The 17,557-nt window shown below is 37.5% G+C and overlaps 1 protein-coding gene across 6 annotated transcripts in view; it reads left to right on the top strand.

Annotated features, from left to right (window-relative positions):
- LOC137274438 (microtubule-associated tumor suppressor candidate 2 homolog) overlaps positions 1–17,557 on the top strand; it is a 143,578-nt gene that overhangs the window by 102,129 nt on the left and 23,892 nt on the right. For all 6 annotated transcript variants that reach the window (XM_067807613.1, XM_067807611.1, XM_067807614.1 and 3 more), the window contains 4 exons: positions 13,563–13,801; positions 15,941–16,022; positions 16,733–16,954; positions 17,438–17,493. In XM_067807613.1, coding sequence (XP_067663714.1) covers positions 13,563–13,801; positions 15,941–16,022; positions 16,733–16,954; positions 17,438–17,493 — 599 coding nt within the window. The remainder of the gene's footprint in view (positions 1–13,562; positions 13,802–15,940; positions 16,023–16,732; positions 16,955–17,437; positions 17,494–17,557) is intronic.

A 17,557-nucleotide genomic window follows, 5' to 3' on the forward strand; every position in this document is an offset into this window, starting at 1 on the left:
CAAAATGTCTAGGTGGTGGGATAGACAGTGGTTAAAGTGTTCAAGACATTTCAAATACTGATATTTCTCGGACAAGTTGACAGTATTGTTAAACAGCATGTACTTAATGCATGCACTTCTCAGTGTATTTGCTGTACGTGTGAGATATGAAACGCTAAGTGTCCCCATATGTCTGAGTTGTTATTGTCAAACAGTAAATAGCAACAGGTAGATTGTGAGTGCAGACTGGGAGGGGCAGGCTACAAGGACCTAGTCTCTGCCCAGGTATGCCAGTCATATCAGTATTTGTTGTGGGAACCCTGGCTGAGTTGGTTAGAAGTATTTGGTTAAGATTTTCCAATGATCCCTCAGGTACAGTTGTTCAGAAATATTATAGCTTGAAAGTCATTTGTGGATGCTTGTGCTTTATGTTGTCGTTAGAGACTTCCGCATGTAAACGTTCATCAGTAATCAACTGTTTAAATAGCTTTGGATGTTGCAGTAGCTTAGAGGTTAAATCATTTCATTGTGAGTCATTGGGGTTGCCTTGTGGTTAAAGCTCTTGCTCATCAAAGACCAGAGTTTGATTCCCCACATGGTTACATTGTGTGAAGTCCTTTTCTTGAGTTCTGTCATGTTATTGCTGGAAAATTGCTAAAAGCGATGTAAAATGACACTCACTTGCCACACCCAAACTCTAATGTTGGTTGTTGGCAAGAGTATCAGGGTTGTTTTTTCCACAGGGGCTTGTATCGCTTTGAAACGGCGTTCGAAAGACATATAGATGTATTGACCCTACCCTAGTACTATATAAAAGGAAAGGGATGTAACGAGGAAACCACCCCCTCCTCGATCAAAGTTACATGTTACCGCGTGAAATATTTTTAAGGCCCATCGAGGCCAACGGATCGAAAGCCAGATGATTTCCCTACAAAATGAGCTATAAATGGTCACAATCGGATCATTCTTTCAAAAGTTATACGCTACGAATCATCGAAAACAGCTACCTCCGCAATTTCACGCCAAAATCATGGATCACCCAATACGGCGAAAACTCACCTTTTAAATTCGTTTATTAATTCCAGCCACGTTGGCAGCACCAGCGCTGGGCTGGATTCGATCGGCCGCGGTATTCCGAGGGTCGGAAAACTTATTACAGCATCTACATGTCATTTTTTCGACAGTAAGCAAGCATTTTCACCAAAATAGCCGGCAATCCTACTCACATGTCGGCCATAAGCGACCTTGACATTCAAGTGAACTGAGCAGATCCGCACAAACAGACTCGGGCCATCCGATTGGCCATTTCCACTGTATATTTTGTTTCCAACCAGTCGGATGGCCCGAGTCTGTTTGTGCGGATCTGCTCAGTTCACTTGAATGTCAAGGTCGCTTATGGCCGACATGTGAGTAGGATTGCCGGCTATTTTGGTGAAAATGCTTGCTTACTGTCGAAAAAATGACATGTAGATGCTGTAATAAGTTTTCCGACCCTCGGAATACCGCGGCCGATCGAATCCAGCCCAGCGCTGGTGCTGCCAACGTGGCTGGAATTAATAAACGAATTTAAAAGGTGAGTTTTCGCCGTATTGGGTGATCCATGATTTTGGCGTGAAATTGCGGAGGTAGCTGTTTTCGATGATTCGTAGCGTATAACTTTTGAAAGAATGATCCGATTGTGACCATTTATAGCTCATTTTGTAGGGAAATCATCTGGCTTTCGATCCGTTGGCCTCGATGGGCCTTAAAAATATTTCACGCGGTAACATGTAACTTTGATCGAGGAGGGGGTGGTTTCCTCGTTACATCCCTTTCCTTTTATATAGTACTAGGGTAGGGTCAATACATCTATATGTCTTTCGAACGCCGTTTCAAAGCGATACAAGCCCCTGTGGTTTTTTCCAACATCAGTGAGAAACCAAGTTGGGCCTTGGCTTGTACACAGTTGTTGAACTATGTGACCTTTGAATGTTAATACATGCTCAATCTAATTATGTATGATGGGACAGGTTGAAAACTAATTTTGGATTATCATGAAGATTTTATTCAGTAATGGAGTTTCCTTATTAGGTCATATATGTGTATTTTAGAGTGAACTTCCTAGTATTCCACAAGACCTTTCTTGGTCACGCCCCATGAAGTTTGAAAACATAGAGTCCATGTGGTAACCATAGTTCATTACCTTTCTGAATCTGACACTCTGTGAATGACACGGAGTGAGCAAAAAATACGAAAATGCTGAAAAACAAATGTGAGTGGATTTGAATGCATTGCCTCCGTAGAAAGAAACTTTAACAAAAATCTGTTTAAAAATTTAGTTGGTGTGATAAGTTTAAGGACAGGGTGGTCATTATGGACATGATGAAAATACTGAGCTGTAAAAAGCTAGCATGTGTAGTCGTAACATGAATGTATTTCTTTCAAAATATCAAAGCATTTCATTTTGGATTTTGAAGTGGGTGAAAGAAGGAATAGATAAGGACTTATCACATGATTTATTGCCATCATGTGCCATTTCCTGCCAAGAGATTCTAAAAGTGGAATAACTCTCCTTGAACAAATAAATAACAGCTAATTGACAAGGTGCTTGAAGTATCTATATTCCATACCAGTTTGGCTTTTGGCAGGCTGCCATATGAAGCGTGAACAGGTCATGTCTGATCTAGCACTGATCAGGTCGATATAATCGATATATCCAGCATATGAAGATTATACCATGTCTGAGTGATATGTAGATATACTGCTGATATTATAGACAGCAATAAGTCTGTTAGTCATTGGGAACATTATTGAACACTGTTTGACACTGGTGTCCAATGATTGTTAGCAGAGTTATTTCTGCTCCTTATAAGCTACTAGGGCAACAGAAAAAATGAAGTATATCACACAGTGCTGCATGTGCTTGATAGTGACGTTCATTTGCCTTAGCAGTTTAAGAGGATTTTTCTGTACGTGAATATTATGCTTATGAAAGAATGTGGCCCTCAACATGGAGAATTAATGAATAGATAAATTATATATAAATAAAGCTTAAACATGATATATGAAGATTTGCATGTTAGTAAGTTCAGGTAGTTATTCTTTTATTCCGCAATTTGATATTTATGATACAGAAACATGCTTGGTTTATTATATCTTTTTAGCAAAAAAAATATTAATTTGCACAGCGGGGAACTAATGGTTGTTCAACTAGACTGAAGATGGAAAACATGGCAGAATGTAAAAGTAACATAATCTCTTTATGTTTCTGCAGTGTAAGAATCTATCAGTATTTGCTGGCTCCATGTGCTAACTGTTCCAGATTGTACTGATGTATTATGACTGATTATAGGTAAATGTGAAAAATAACTGATATAAATGCTGTGATTAATATCCCCTAGTGTCAAAATAGTGTTATCAGCTGGTTTTCACATTCTTAACAAGATACTTTCAGCCTTCAGTCACAGGTTTATGAATGATAAACATGGCTCTTTCTACCTTTTTGAGTACCTCATCAACACAATTATCAACCCTTTGGGGACCATCTCAAACTTTGAAGTCTATTCCATTTGTTCTCAAGATTGGATGATCATTGTGTTTCAAGGTGAATTCAGTTTACAGTGGAAATACGAAAAATATGTAGAATTAGTTCTTCCTCATTTGTTTTTGCATCTTGTTTTGAATTTTATTGCTGGTTTGTATTTTGTGTCCTGATATGTTCTGTTATGAGACAAGCATCTGCCTCCCTTTGTGAGATTATTGACATAGGGTTAAGGTCAGGTAAACAAGAGGGATTAGGACACTGTGTGTGTAGAATGAAACAAAACCAGACCACCGAGGCACTTCTAAGGGTGATGTTCTTCCTGAGACTACCTACCCACATAGTGTTAAAGGAGGAACTGGTGGCACAATTATTGAAGCCACTGCAATTCACTGTGAAGCATGCCTATGGGCATGAATGAAATTTGTGATTGCAGCCTTGTTTTGTAGTTAATTTTCTATATTTGTCAGCACCTTACCCATGATAATGGATGTCACTGAAGGGTATCACTCTGAGACCTATAGACTCTCCTCGTTTATATATATAATAAGCTAGCTTACTGCAATTTAACAGGAATACTGTCAAAAACTAACAACTGGCAGGGTAAAAACCCTAATTAATTTATGTATATCAGATCATTATAAGCTTGTTCTGGCTGGGGTGGGGGGCCAAAAGCCCTGTTTGTTATATTGATCACACCATTATGATGTGTGTGTTATGATCATAGTTTACTGTAGTGTGCTTTTGTTTATGGTCTATGTTTGTTTTCATTAAGTCCTTGATCTGGTTGATTCAGCAGTGCAGGTGCCCCATGAAGATATACTGGCAAGGCTTGGTTCTAGTGCCTAGAATAGCCTTTAAATTAGGTTCTGACACTCAAGGACAGCCTTAACTGACAGATTTAATCTACTTCCTGTAAGTGACCGTGGCCATTTCAACCAGGAAGGTAATGAAGTATACTTTCGGACAGGTGCTTTCTTGTTGTCATGGTAACAGTGGTGCACTGTCAAGATCGTTCAGTTAAATCTTGTTCTAAATGTCTCTTATAGCCTTGCTGTATAACTGTAATGCAGAAACGAGGTTATTTGTCTTGAATAGAATTGACATCCCACCAATTAACATCATATGTTGTAGAATGCCTCATACCTCTTTAGCCCTGGTTTATCCTTTGCATCCTTAGCCCTGGTTTATCCTTTGCATCCTTAGCCCTGGTTTATCCTTTGAGGCCTTAACCTTGGTTTATTCTTTGAGTCCTTAACCTTGGTTTATCCTTTGCATCCTTAGCCCTGGTTTAATCTTTACATCCTTTACTCTGTTTTATTCTTTGCATCCTTAGCCCTGGTTTAATCTTTACATCCTTTACTCTGTTTTATTCTTTGCATCCTTAGCCCTGGTTTATCCTTTGCATCCTTAGCCCTGGTTTATCCTTTGAGGCCTTAACCTTGGTTTATTCTTTGAGTCCTTAGCCCTGGTTTATCCTTTGCATCCTTAGCCCTGGTTTAATCTTTACATCCTTTACTCTGTTTTATTCTTTGCATCCTTAGCCCTGGTTTAATCTTTACATCCTTTACTCTGTTTTATTCTTTGCATCCTTAGCCCTGGTTTATCCTTTGCATCCTTAGCCCTGGTTTATCCTTTGAGGCCTTAACCTTGGTTTATTCTTTGAGTCCTTAGCCCTGGTTTATCCTTTGCATCCTTAGCCCTGGTTTAATCTTTACATCCTTTACTCTGTTTTATTCTTTGCATCCTTAGCCCTGGTTTAATCTTTACATCCTTTACTCTGTTTTATTCTTTGCATCCTTAGCCCTGGTTTATCCTTTGCATCCTTAGCCCTGGTTTAATCTTTACATCCTTTACTCTGTTTTATTCTTTGCATCCTTAGCCCTGGTTTAATCTTTACATCCTTTACTCTGTTTTATTCTTTGCATCCTTAGCCCTGGTTTATCCTTTGCATCCTTAGCCCTGGTTTAATCTTTACATCCTTTACTCTGTTTTATTCTTTGCATCCTTAGCCCTGGTTTAATCTTTACATCCTTTACTCTGTTTTATTCTTTGCATCCTTAGCCCTGGTTTATCCTTTGCATCCTTAGCCCTGGTTTATCCTTTGAGGCCTTAACCTTGGTTTATTCTTTGAGTCCTTAGCCCTGGTTTATCCTTTGCATCCTTAGCCCTGGTTTAATCTTTACATCCTTTACTCTGTTTTATTCTTTGCATCCTTAGCCCTGGTTTAATCTTTACATCCTTTACTCTGTTTTATTCTTTGCATCCTTAGCCCTGGTTTATCCTTTGCATCCTTAGCCCTGGTTTAATCTTTACATCCTTTACTCTGTTTTATTCTTTGCATCCTTAGCCCTGGTTTAATCTTTACATCCTTTACTCTGTTTTATTCTTTGCATCCTTAGCCCTGGTTTATCCTTTGCATCCTTAGCCCTGGTTTAATCTTTACATCCTTTACTCTGTTTTATTCTTTGCATCCTTAGCCCTGGTTTAATCTTTACATCCTTTACTCTGTTTTATTCTTTGCATCCTTAGCCCTGGTTTATCCTTTGCATCCTTAGCCCTGGTTTAATCTTTACATCCTTTACTCTGTTTTATTCTTTGCATCCTTAGCCCTGGTTTAATCTTTACATCCTTTACTCTGTTTTATTCTTTGCATCCTTAGCCCTGGTTTATCCTTTGCAGCCTTAACCTTGGTTATTCTTTGAGTCCTTAGCCCTGGTTTATCCTTTGCATGGTGTGGTTCCTTAGATGATCACACAAACATGGATATAAATATGTCCATATTTGAATGAAAAGAGATGTTCATGCCCATGACAGTCAATGCACAAGAAAAAGTCTTTAGCTCTAAACTGGTCTTTGGTACAATCTTTCACATTGCACTCCTTTCATATGGGTTGTCACAGTCTTATCTCCCTGTCTCCTTGTAATGGTGACTGAAGTCACAGATTGCTTTGTTTAGGCATCATTTTGTTGAACACAGGCTTGCTGAGTATTAAATTTAAAGGTTGGTCTGGTGGTTAAAGTGATGGCTCATAAAAAATGATAGTTTGATTCTTAACATGGGTTCAGCGATTGTCAAAAACTGTTTCTTTGTGTCAGCCATTGGTGAAACTCGAATACTGATTAAAGGATCACAAACCCCACTCACTGTCTGTCTTTTCTGATAGATTCCATTTACAATGATCACTTGAGCATATCATTCTGAGTGTTGTAATAGGGCGGGCAACCAGTTCTGTTAGTTGGTCAAGCTGAAGCTGTCAGGTTCATTCCCAGACTATTTTGATTGTCCCTGTGCATTAGTGCTGCATTCACGTTGTAGGAAGCCTTATATCCTGATGTCAGCTCTCAGAGATTCCCAGTTTTTGTAATTGAAAATCTACATCAAGCCCTTACTGAGGTCAAAAGTACCGACTTTCACTTTGGATAGGTGTGGGTGGGTGTTGTGTCTGTGATGTGTGTCTACCGGAGGAATGGGGCCCATGTGTTTGTTCAAGTTGTATTCAGCTGTATTCAAGGTATTTGGATCATGCTTGTAAGTGTTACAACCAGCACGATTCATGGAACCAATGCTGTGAACAACAATCCACACTGCAGTGACACAAAAATACCAACACAGAACCTGAAAACTATAGGACATCTGGGGACCTGTTCTGACCCTTGTTTTATTGTCAGCTGCTGAATGAGTGAGCTTAGTTTTACATTGCATTTTGCAATATCCCAACAGTATCACAGCGGAGGACATGAGAAATAGGCTTTACACATTCTACCCATATCATGTAGGGGAACAAACCCTTGTCTTCAACAGATGCTTCACCCACAAAGCCACCTCATTGCCCCTGCTGCTGCTGATGTTATGGACTGTTCGTCATCTGTCCTCCAGTCTGTCATGTCTGTCACTTCCATGGTCACTATAATACACTTGGTATATCACTGTTACAAGAAATAACATTCACTCTCTCAGAGGTTTATGATCCGTTTTCTCTACAATGTAAAATATATACCCTTGACCTCAAGGTATGAAGAGCTTGGTGTCTGTACAACACGCTCTTGTATCAGTCCATTGTCTACACCTTTACGTCAACAAGACAGTTGTTGATTGAAGATAGAAATACCTCATTTAGACAGACAGGCTGTGAACCAGGATTTGTAAGTTTGCCAGAATCTGCAGGCCAAGGATATTTGTCTTGCCATCAGCTTACGAGGGCAACTATAGCTTCCCACTTGGTGGAAACCGCATGCTCAGCATTAAATGTAGCAGGGCACACATAAATTAACATGTAGTCTTTGATGCAAAAGTTGAATTAGTTGATGTTGAAAACACAACATGAAATGTTATGATTAGGTGTTTCAGATCATAAAGTACATAAAGGACTACCCAGCTTTTGATCAAAATAATCTTTGGGGAGGACATATGTGTGAAGAAAGTTTTTCATGTTAGGTTTTGAACCAGCAATCACTTGTGATATTATTCTGTGCAGCTTTTGACACATCCCCTTCATTATGTGGCAGAAAGTCCTAGTATTCTGAGGTTAGTGGATCCCAGGAATCTAAAGAAACTATTCATCTGAAAAAGAAATTTGCACAGCCATATACTTTGGAAATCTTGAAACATTTATGTAATATAATGAAACATGATCAGTTCATGCAAACTGTTGTGGAAATAATTTTTCTTCAGGAGATAAACGATGTATTGACAATTTAAATATGTTTCTATTCATGTCAAATGTCAGACATCAGCTTTAGAAACAGTAAGAGAAATATTGTCAAGTGTATCTGTTTATCTGTTTTAACCACTTTTAAGTCTGTTTACACAGCTGTCCACAGAGGGAAATACGAAACATAACGCCTAATCAGTATCTATAACATCCCTAGAAGAGGGATTCTGTTGGTTCTGAAACTCTGACAGCTGTCTTTGTTTGGTTCAACACACCTCTTTTGTTCTACATGTAAACAGTTGTGCTTTTGTTGCATGCCTTTAAGAGTAAAATATGAGCTGGGACCAAGTCTTCATGAGAACTAATTTTGTTTTTTAAGGTCTTTAGATCAAAACAGTGTCTATGTGTTATTAAATACCAGTAGTACATAAAATAGACATGAATTACTTGGTAGATGAGAAAATATCAACTACAAATGGACAGTGTGCATTACATATGTGTGTAATATAGAATATATATAGCAAACAAGGAAGTGAAAACCCGTTTCTGTGTTTGTAGGGAAAAAAAGAATTTTCATGAAAAAAATAGCCAGTACTGATATGATGTGTTTGTGAGGTGTAGCCTGCAGCTTTCTCATGTCTTACATTCAGCTGATGTTATCTATGTGGTAAGATATTCTTCTCTTCTCATCCAACTCCTGGTGATCTCTATGGTGATTCACAATGAGTCACTGGCCTTTTGAGCCAGTAATCACTGACAGTGGCTCCAATCCACTATTCCCACTGTCATAACAAACAGCAAACAAGCACCTGCTGCTGGAGACTGGACCATGGGGTCTTTCTAAATACACAATAGACACGCTTGATAGATTTCTGTTAGACTTCTTGTCACCAGTAAATGTAAACATGAATTGTGTATTATAAATTATTTTCAGCTCGGATAAGGCAAAGTCACATGCCATAAATTTGGACTTATAAAAATGAATATAATTTTCTGTAATTTTCTGTTAAAATTGAGCAAATTTCAGGATAGCTAATCACTTCAGTGAAAGGATAATAGATTCCTAATCTTTTCAGTCTGATAACATCATGTTGATATTGTTATAACCTAATGGAGCTGTAGCTAGGCTTATGATTAGGAAAATACTTACAGTAAGGTTTTGGTTTTCTACTAGTGGCAAGGAAATGAGTGACTTGGGGTTCAAATATAGTCTACCAACACAGCCAGTAAGTCCAGGGACAGGTGCACAGTGGGAATGCAATTCGATTGTCATGTGCATTCATGAAGTTAAGTGTTACATTTTCACATTCCCAGTGTTAATTACCTTCAGAACCCACCACTTGTTAATTGTTGATCTGGGTTTGTACATACCTGAGGCGTGAGATGTGCATGAATCACTGAGATGTTATTGTTTCCATCAGGCTTGACTATTTTAGGTTTTGGATTTGTGCCTCTGCTCAACGGTGTTTAACGGTGATATTCATAATGCACTCTGGTGAATATATAAAAATATTACAAGGGGATTCCATTGATGGACCATGGATCTTGGTAGTATAAAATACAAGAAGTTGTTGATTACATCAATGGTTGGTGGGTAGCCCTCAGAATCTAGTGTTCCAATCCTTACACTAAAGACCTTGTGTTGCACTACATTGGGTACATTGTGTGAAACCTTATGTTAGGTGTCCCTATTGGGATATTGTCAGAATTGGCTTAAACTCCAGCTCATTCTCGGACTGTTAGTTTAACAATCATCATTACATTTTCCTGAAGGGATTTGGGGATTAATTTTGTCTCCAGCAAAGTGTGCTGTTTATGTATGTCGTGATGGGTTTTTGAGTTAGACATGGACATTTGGTTGATACAGTTCTGTGCACATTGCTCATGATGTCCTAAATGTAATACATACATCATCTCTACAAAAATCAAATGCCTTATTGACCAATTGGCAGAAAGACTCACAATTCTCTTAATCATATAAGTGGTGATATAAGAAAACATCTGTCCTGTGTGGTATAATGGCAAGGGAGATAATCAGACAGATTGTGAACGAATATTGATGCATGTAGGAATGTCTCTTGCTGTCTTTATTTCATTCTGCACTGCTGATACTTTTTGTTCCTTGTTTTTGTTTTTGGCTTTGGCAAGATCTACTCTGATAAAATCATACCATTACAGTTTATACTGTATCATTGGCTAGTCTCCAGGGCTCCTATCATCTTCTATCATTTCAAGGCAGACTTTTAAATTTTGGATGACATTCAAAATATACAACCAGTCATGGTATAGAGTGGCCATTACAACTACCATGCCAGCTTCTTGGCAGCTGTTTACACATTACCCATTTCTATCTGTTTATCAGTCTTATTTATCATCATTTATGCCATGAATTTTATATTTATTGTGTGAATGTGAAACATAAAACACAAACCACACTTAAAAAAAAGAAGAAGATATGCTATCAAAAAACATGGTTTACTGAATATCAGGATTCAAGGTTTAATAGAAAAGGTCCCTGTAGAGGTAATATGTGACAACTAAATGATTGGATGGTGAGGGTTGGTGATTTAGATAGTACACCATGTCATTGTAATCTGACTGCATGGGTCTTTGCTCATAATATTGATCACTGCAGATGGTCAGTTACCTGGAATATGGCTGATTTAGGCAATAAACAACAAGCATGCATTAAAAGTTCCTTCTTGAAAGAGAGCCACGTTTTTCAGGGTAGAAGTGAATGGTGGTGTAGGTGAGTGGTGGAATCAAGCATTTGCTGGTCATGTCATGTTTGATTCCCTACATGTATGAGATCCATTTCTGGTGTCTGTTGTCATGGTTTTACTGGAGTACTGCTACAAGTGGTGTCTGTACTGTGATGGTCTTAATAGCATACTGTTTACTATGAGTCTTGCTAAGACTTACAAGTATTAGCATGGTTTGGTGCTCACATTATCAACCACTGAAGAAGAAATATATAATTTAATGTGTGTGGTGATGTAACAGGAATATTGCTCTTATCAGCATTTCACAACTCACAGAAAGAAATGTCATTCTCGCCAGTATTGTGGATGAAACTTTTGTTTATCGGACATCTTTCTCTGTGGACTGTTTACTTAGTACCACTGTTGAAATGCATAGATGTTATGATATGTATGCAAACAACAACAAACTGGTTTCCTTGACACCTCTCCTAACTGCTTGTATCAGCCCCAGTGCCCTTCAAGATATGTTTTTGTACAGTGTTCTTCTAAACAGGTGTCTGCTTCACTGGCATACCTTAACAGTCTGGAAACATTTCTAACAAGACTAAATTAGATCCCTAATTGCTCGCTCTGCTAACGAGAGGAGCTGTGGAGAGGCAGTACAAACAACCACACCAGATGTAAGGAAGGTAACTGGTAGAGCTTAGCTAAACATTATGGGACCGTATTCACCATATACAGTGCCCTGTGCCGAATGGTAATGAACAATAATTAAGGAATTAAGATTCCACAGTTAACTGGACATTATCTTATCTCGAGATCCTCTATTTAAGGGCAGTGCTTTTACTTCTGAAATTGAACACTGTTATCGTTAATAAACTGATAGTTTCATTGATTCAGTCCCACTGATAATTTATACATGGTCATTCATTATAAATCCTTTTTCCAAATTTAAACTGTATACAGAATCTTCTAGTTTTAAGTGATTTTGGATAACAATTTTCTTCTTTAATCATGAAACTCAGTATGGAAACATTCAGTATAGATCTATGGAGTAAATTTCCACTTTTAATGGTATTTGAGGAAAGGCAAATCAAAGTAAAGTGCAGGTGTTTACCTCCCTAATGAAGCCCACAAACACCATAATGTTGCTGGCAGACATAGGTTGTCCAAATTACCAAAAGGTTGAATGTGATCACTGTTTTCCCTATAAAATGAATCTGGAATTATTCATAGCAGCAAATCCCAAATGGCTGACTGACCAAAGATGCCACTTTTGTGTCAACTAATTGTTATGGTTGTACTAGTATATGGCGTCCTTGTGTTACTGAACATCTGTTACAGTAGCGCATATAATGGTGTGATGGGTAGACCATTTAACCCAAAGTAGGAATGTGATCATTGTATATTCCCTACAGAATGGAATTGTTGATTACAGCAAATCCAGAACAGCTGGCTGGTTTATGATACTACTTACGTGACAACTAATTGTTATGAATCTGCAAGTATATGATCTCCTTATGTTACTATACATACTTTACGGTACAGGTTGTAATGGTGGTATGGGGTGAAGAAGGGCACTGATCATCGTGATGTTTCTCTTTAGGATTCATGACTGGTTTAAAGGATTTACCAAGGTTTATGGTCTCATTGTGGTGTTTGTTTGGGATGGTGTCCATAGGGGACTGTATTGTGGATGAGGGGAGAGATAATAGTACTTAACACACAAACATAATCACATACTGTTTATTATTTCCATAGCCACATTTATCCGTGGGATATAAAGATTATGAAGTTTCATCTTGAATTTTCTTGCTATTCAGTTGCTATTGACATCACATTGACATTGCTATTTCATCACATGTTTAATAATACTTGGCAATAAAAAGTCTGAGTAAAACTTAGGATTTAACATTATTTAGGTGTATTTTAATACAGTATGGTTTGTTTGATACTTACGTCAAATATGACAGAAAATGGACAGTCAATACACTTGCACAGAACATTATATCCTATCAACCAGAGACAATATCAATAGATTGCTTGGGCATGAGTAACTTTCTGGTGGTACTCAAGATGGATCAATAGAAATGAATATATTCAGTCATTTGATTGTGTTAAATATTTATGAATCAGAATGAGAAGAAAAAGTACTAATACTATTAACAATTGAGTTTTTTGCTACAAGCTTGTATATTCATGCCGTTAATTATCAATGGCTGCTTACGCTGTTTCATTCTTATAGGAACACCACTTTAGAATAATTGCTGACACAGCATAATATTTTTGTCATTTGAGAATTTTGTTGTTGTATGTTGAGTAAAGGTTAGTTTTCACAGGTGTTTGTAGATGAATTGGTCACATTTTATCAAATAGTATAAGGGCTGTGGCGAGCTGTGTAATTTGCCTGTATATGTAATATACCTATATATATATATACATATGTATATATACACACACCAGGGTATCTGAAAATCAGAATATGATGGCAGAGCTGTTAATAGTACAAGGCAGCATTATAACAGCATATTCCCTACAGATTTTAATTGCGTCCAATGTGTTTATGGCATCAATAATGTCCGAAATATTAACATTATTATCAACAATGCCTGAAGGATTTATGTTATTACTGTTGATGTCCACAATATTGTTTGATGACAACTGTTGCATATATCTCTGTTATTTTGGATTATTTTGTTCTTTCAGATCAAAATCGCAATCGTACAATTCGGACACCCAGTAAGACCAGCAACCACCTTAAAGGCAGTCATCAGCCAGATATCGTCTCTAATTCACTACGGTCCAGTTCAGAGAAGGAAATCGGTCGTCTGGAAACCTTATGCGAGTCTCGAACCAAGGAACTGAATATTATCAAGATGCAACTCAAAAACAGCACACAAGCTTTCGATGCTATGTCCTGTCTGGTGAAGTACTTAACCCAGGAAGTAAGTTGTAGAAACAAATATATCATTAAATGAATGTTGTCATGGATTTGCAAAATGTTGTAATAGTAAAAACACTTTGTCTGAGACAGCTAGAAAATGCAATTGTCATTATATCATTATGTATATTTTTTGTATTGACTGTATATATTGTAATTCAAATTATGAATTGAAAGTTTTGGATATTTTTTGTAACAATTTTTTTAGTGTCCTCATTCTTGAACTATCCTGAAAACGTCCAGGATATTTTAAGATAATGTTTTAAGACAGAATAGAAATGTTCACAATAGTTTCACTAACCAGCTTTCTTTTTTAAAAATATATTACAATATTCTAATTGTTCATCACTTTTGTCATTACATCAGTGCTATTCTATGTCTTAAGGGAATGATTGTGTATACTGTTATGTCACCTTGTGGAGCAATCATGTATCCAATATGAACTCCTTATTATAATCTTTCTTACAGACCCAAAGCAGCTAAATTACAAAACAATCCCCCCCTTATTAATCGCATTGTCATAGACATTTCATCACTGGGCCTAAAACTGAAGATTTATGGTGCTTTTTAGAAAAGTCTATTTATGTCCATATGACTTGAATATCCAAGTCTGACTGTTAAAGTACAGTGATTGATGTCACAAGTTCCTATTTCCAGAATACAGAGGAGCAAGTCACCAAGCTTGTCCATTCAGTTACCTCATATATACTCAGTCACCTCATACACACTGGTATAAGTGTGTGGAGCATATTCTTATCTGGAGTCTTCATGGGTTGCAGAGTGTTATAATTAGACAGAGGCATAGCTCCCAATGCATCAGACTTTGTGTCTGTCACAGAATAGAATTCTAGATACCCTTACCAGTAGTTGGCATTTCTCTTTGACAAAATTGTCTCAGATATTTAGTTAGCACAGCATAGTTACTTGTTTTCTTCAGTCCCTGATCACAATAACTGTTCCATTGTAACCACAGGTATTTGCCCGGTGTGAACGAAAAAATGTTCAAAATCTTTGCTGGCAAATCCGCCAAAAGTTAACTCACACTTTAATCAAAATCAAACAAAAACTCTCTCTTGTCACACCTGCAGTAAACCCTGAGCAAACAACTGTTTTACTCTATGTGACTTTCTTTTGTAAGTCTTTCAACGAAGTCTGAAGCCACCACTGATACTGAGAGGAATGTGCTTCAGCTGACTGTGGAGGAGAATGTATTTGGAGAGTTCACAAGATGTTGTCAACTCTCCCACTATTTCTACGTGTCTTTTCAGTGCTTGAGATACCCAACAAACAATGGACATCTTGTACTGAAAATCAATTGCTGAAATGTTCCTGAAAGTTGATCTGGTCATTGGAGATCATACCACCTGTTCTGTCTCAAATTGTTATGTGTGTGATGGGAGTCTGTGGTGGCGTTCATCCTGTTTTTAATGTGAAATTGGATACTTTATTGGAGAGGGAGAAAGTGCAAGTCAGCCCCCACCCCCACCCCCCACCCCCACCCCACCCCGACCCCCCCTCCCAACCCCCTTTGAAATGAATTTGACCTTTCCTGAATAAATATATAAATCAGGATATAAAATATGTAAAGCATCAGAAAGGATTTTTGTAAAGTTTCATGATTTGCTGTTTTAGAGGCTGAACGCTCAAGTCATGTATCACCAATGATACAGATAACCCATTAAACAGAAAAGCCAAATGATGGGAATAAATAAAATGTGCAGTTAATTCCAAATGTTTGTGAGATCGGTTATACAGTTCTAAAACTGATTCTTTTAGAAAGCAGAACAGAAACCATGGCAACAGAAATACATGTACTCCTCTAAGCTTTAGTCAATCACTAATACTGTGCACTTTGTCACACTTAGATTTTGTCTTTAGCTGAGTGAGTGAGTATTCACGTATGGAGATTCCAGGAAACAATAGGTCTTAAAAGGGACTACTGCAGTTGGGTGGTCAGACTTGCTGAGTTAGCTGATGCTTGTCATCATATCCCAGTTACTTATATATAATGATCAGTGTTTGTGATGTCAGTCATTGAATTGTCTTCTTCAATGTAATAATATGTGGGAGTTTATGGCACAAAGTTTTTGACATTATTTGACATTTTACTGTTTCTGTTTTGCATTGTGGTGTGTATTTTCAGCTTGATGCCTTTTCATGTCCATTCCTGGCTGAGGAACTGGGGAAAGCCAAGGAGCAACTGAAAGAGGCAGAGGGACATATTGGTAAGGTGTCTAACTAGCTGTAGCAGCAACATGATCCTACCATTAAGACGACACACATATATAGGTGGTACAAAAACAGGTTTTAAAAAGTGAAATGAACATACAGTTGATTAATAAATTTAGTGTCATGTTTCATTTAAGAAAACATAAATTATAGACTACAAGCTGTATTCCTATAGTGACAAGGTTACAATCTGTTTCCTTTGTTGTATTCAGACTTAAATTAATAATGATAATTAATTCATACGATACGTGTCATTAAACTTAGTAAGCTGTTAAGTGGTTGAAAATGAAAAACAGATTTAAATTTCTTGTTCTCTGTGTGCCTCTTCAGATCCTGTTCAGAATTGGTCCTTGGTACTATTTAGATGCCTTAATTGGGACTGGTTTGGCTCAGTGTTGCGTCATTGTAACCTGACAGTGTTAGGCAGTACCCATTAGGGCAGTACCCACTACTATCAACCACTAGTTTGCTAGGCACAGAGTTTATCATTTACAGGCTGCTTCGAAACATACTGTATGTTATAATAAGATCTCTCAGTAAAATGCAGATTCTTTTGTTTGGTTGAGTCCATCCAGGGTTCAAACCCACACTTTCAGAGTTTAGCTCTTAATTGCCAGGTCACAAAACAGGCTAAAATATCAATAAAGGCATGCGTGAATATTTTCAACTAATAGGACATTGGTAATTGTTAAAATTTCTCTTGCAGCTGAGTTGGATAACCACAAATCAAGGCTTGAGGAGGAGATCTCTGCTCTCACAAAAAGCCAAGGTGAATCGACAGAGGAGGTAAATCGGCTGCAGAAGGACATTACCTCACTGAATGAAGCCCATGAAAAGGCCATAGCACAACTTAAAGAGGAGCACGAAACTACTGTTAATGACATGAAGGAGGCTGCTCGGAAAGCAGAGACAGAATACAAGGCAAAGGGTAAATAAAATTCTGAAATAACATGAAAATTATGAAAAAATTAAAACAAAATGCCTTTGACAGGGTCTGCAATTTTCCACGTATTTCTGCCAATTTTATTTCACTTTCATGAATTGTCAGAACCCCCCTTCAATGACACAAAGTTCAGCTGAAAACTGACTTTCCTGTTGCCATCCCTGCTTTGATAAGTGATGCATGAAACAATATAAACCTCAGATTTGACATGATATCAAATGTTCTTTTCGTAGATGGTTTCAACAGTAAATAGTTAACAAGGAGTTACCTCCCCTTATGTGTAATTTTCATTCACTCTTCAAGTGTTGAGTAATAACTCGCCTTTTTGACATAACTAAATTCTCTGATTAATATCATCTGCATTCATATCATTTGTGATAATATGTATGAGTATGAAATGATATGTTTTATTAGTAGTATATCTGTTTTATTTGAATGAAATTTGAAGTTTTTAAATGTTAATTTCAGCTATGGACCACCATGAGCATGTCATCTCGTACATGAAGGACTGCCATGATAGAAACGTAAGTGACAAGTAGGAATTCTAGTATTAAGGACAAATGGGATGAAAACTAACAGCAAGATTCT

Source organism: Haliotis asinina, chromosome 2 (genome assembly GCF_037392515.1).
Source record: "Haliotis asinina isolate JCU_RB_2024 chromosome 2, JCU_Hal_asi_v2, whole genome shotgun sequence".
Lineage (NCBI taxonomy): Eukaryota > Metazoa > Mollusca > Gastropoda > Lepetellida > Haliotidae > Haliotis > Haliotis asinina.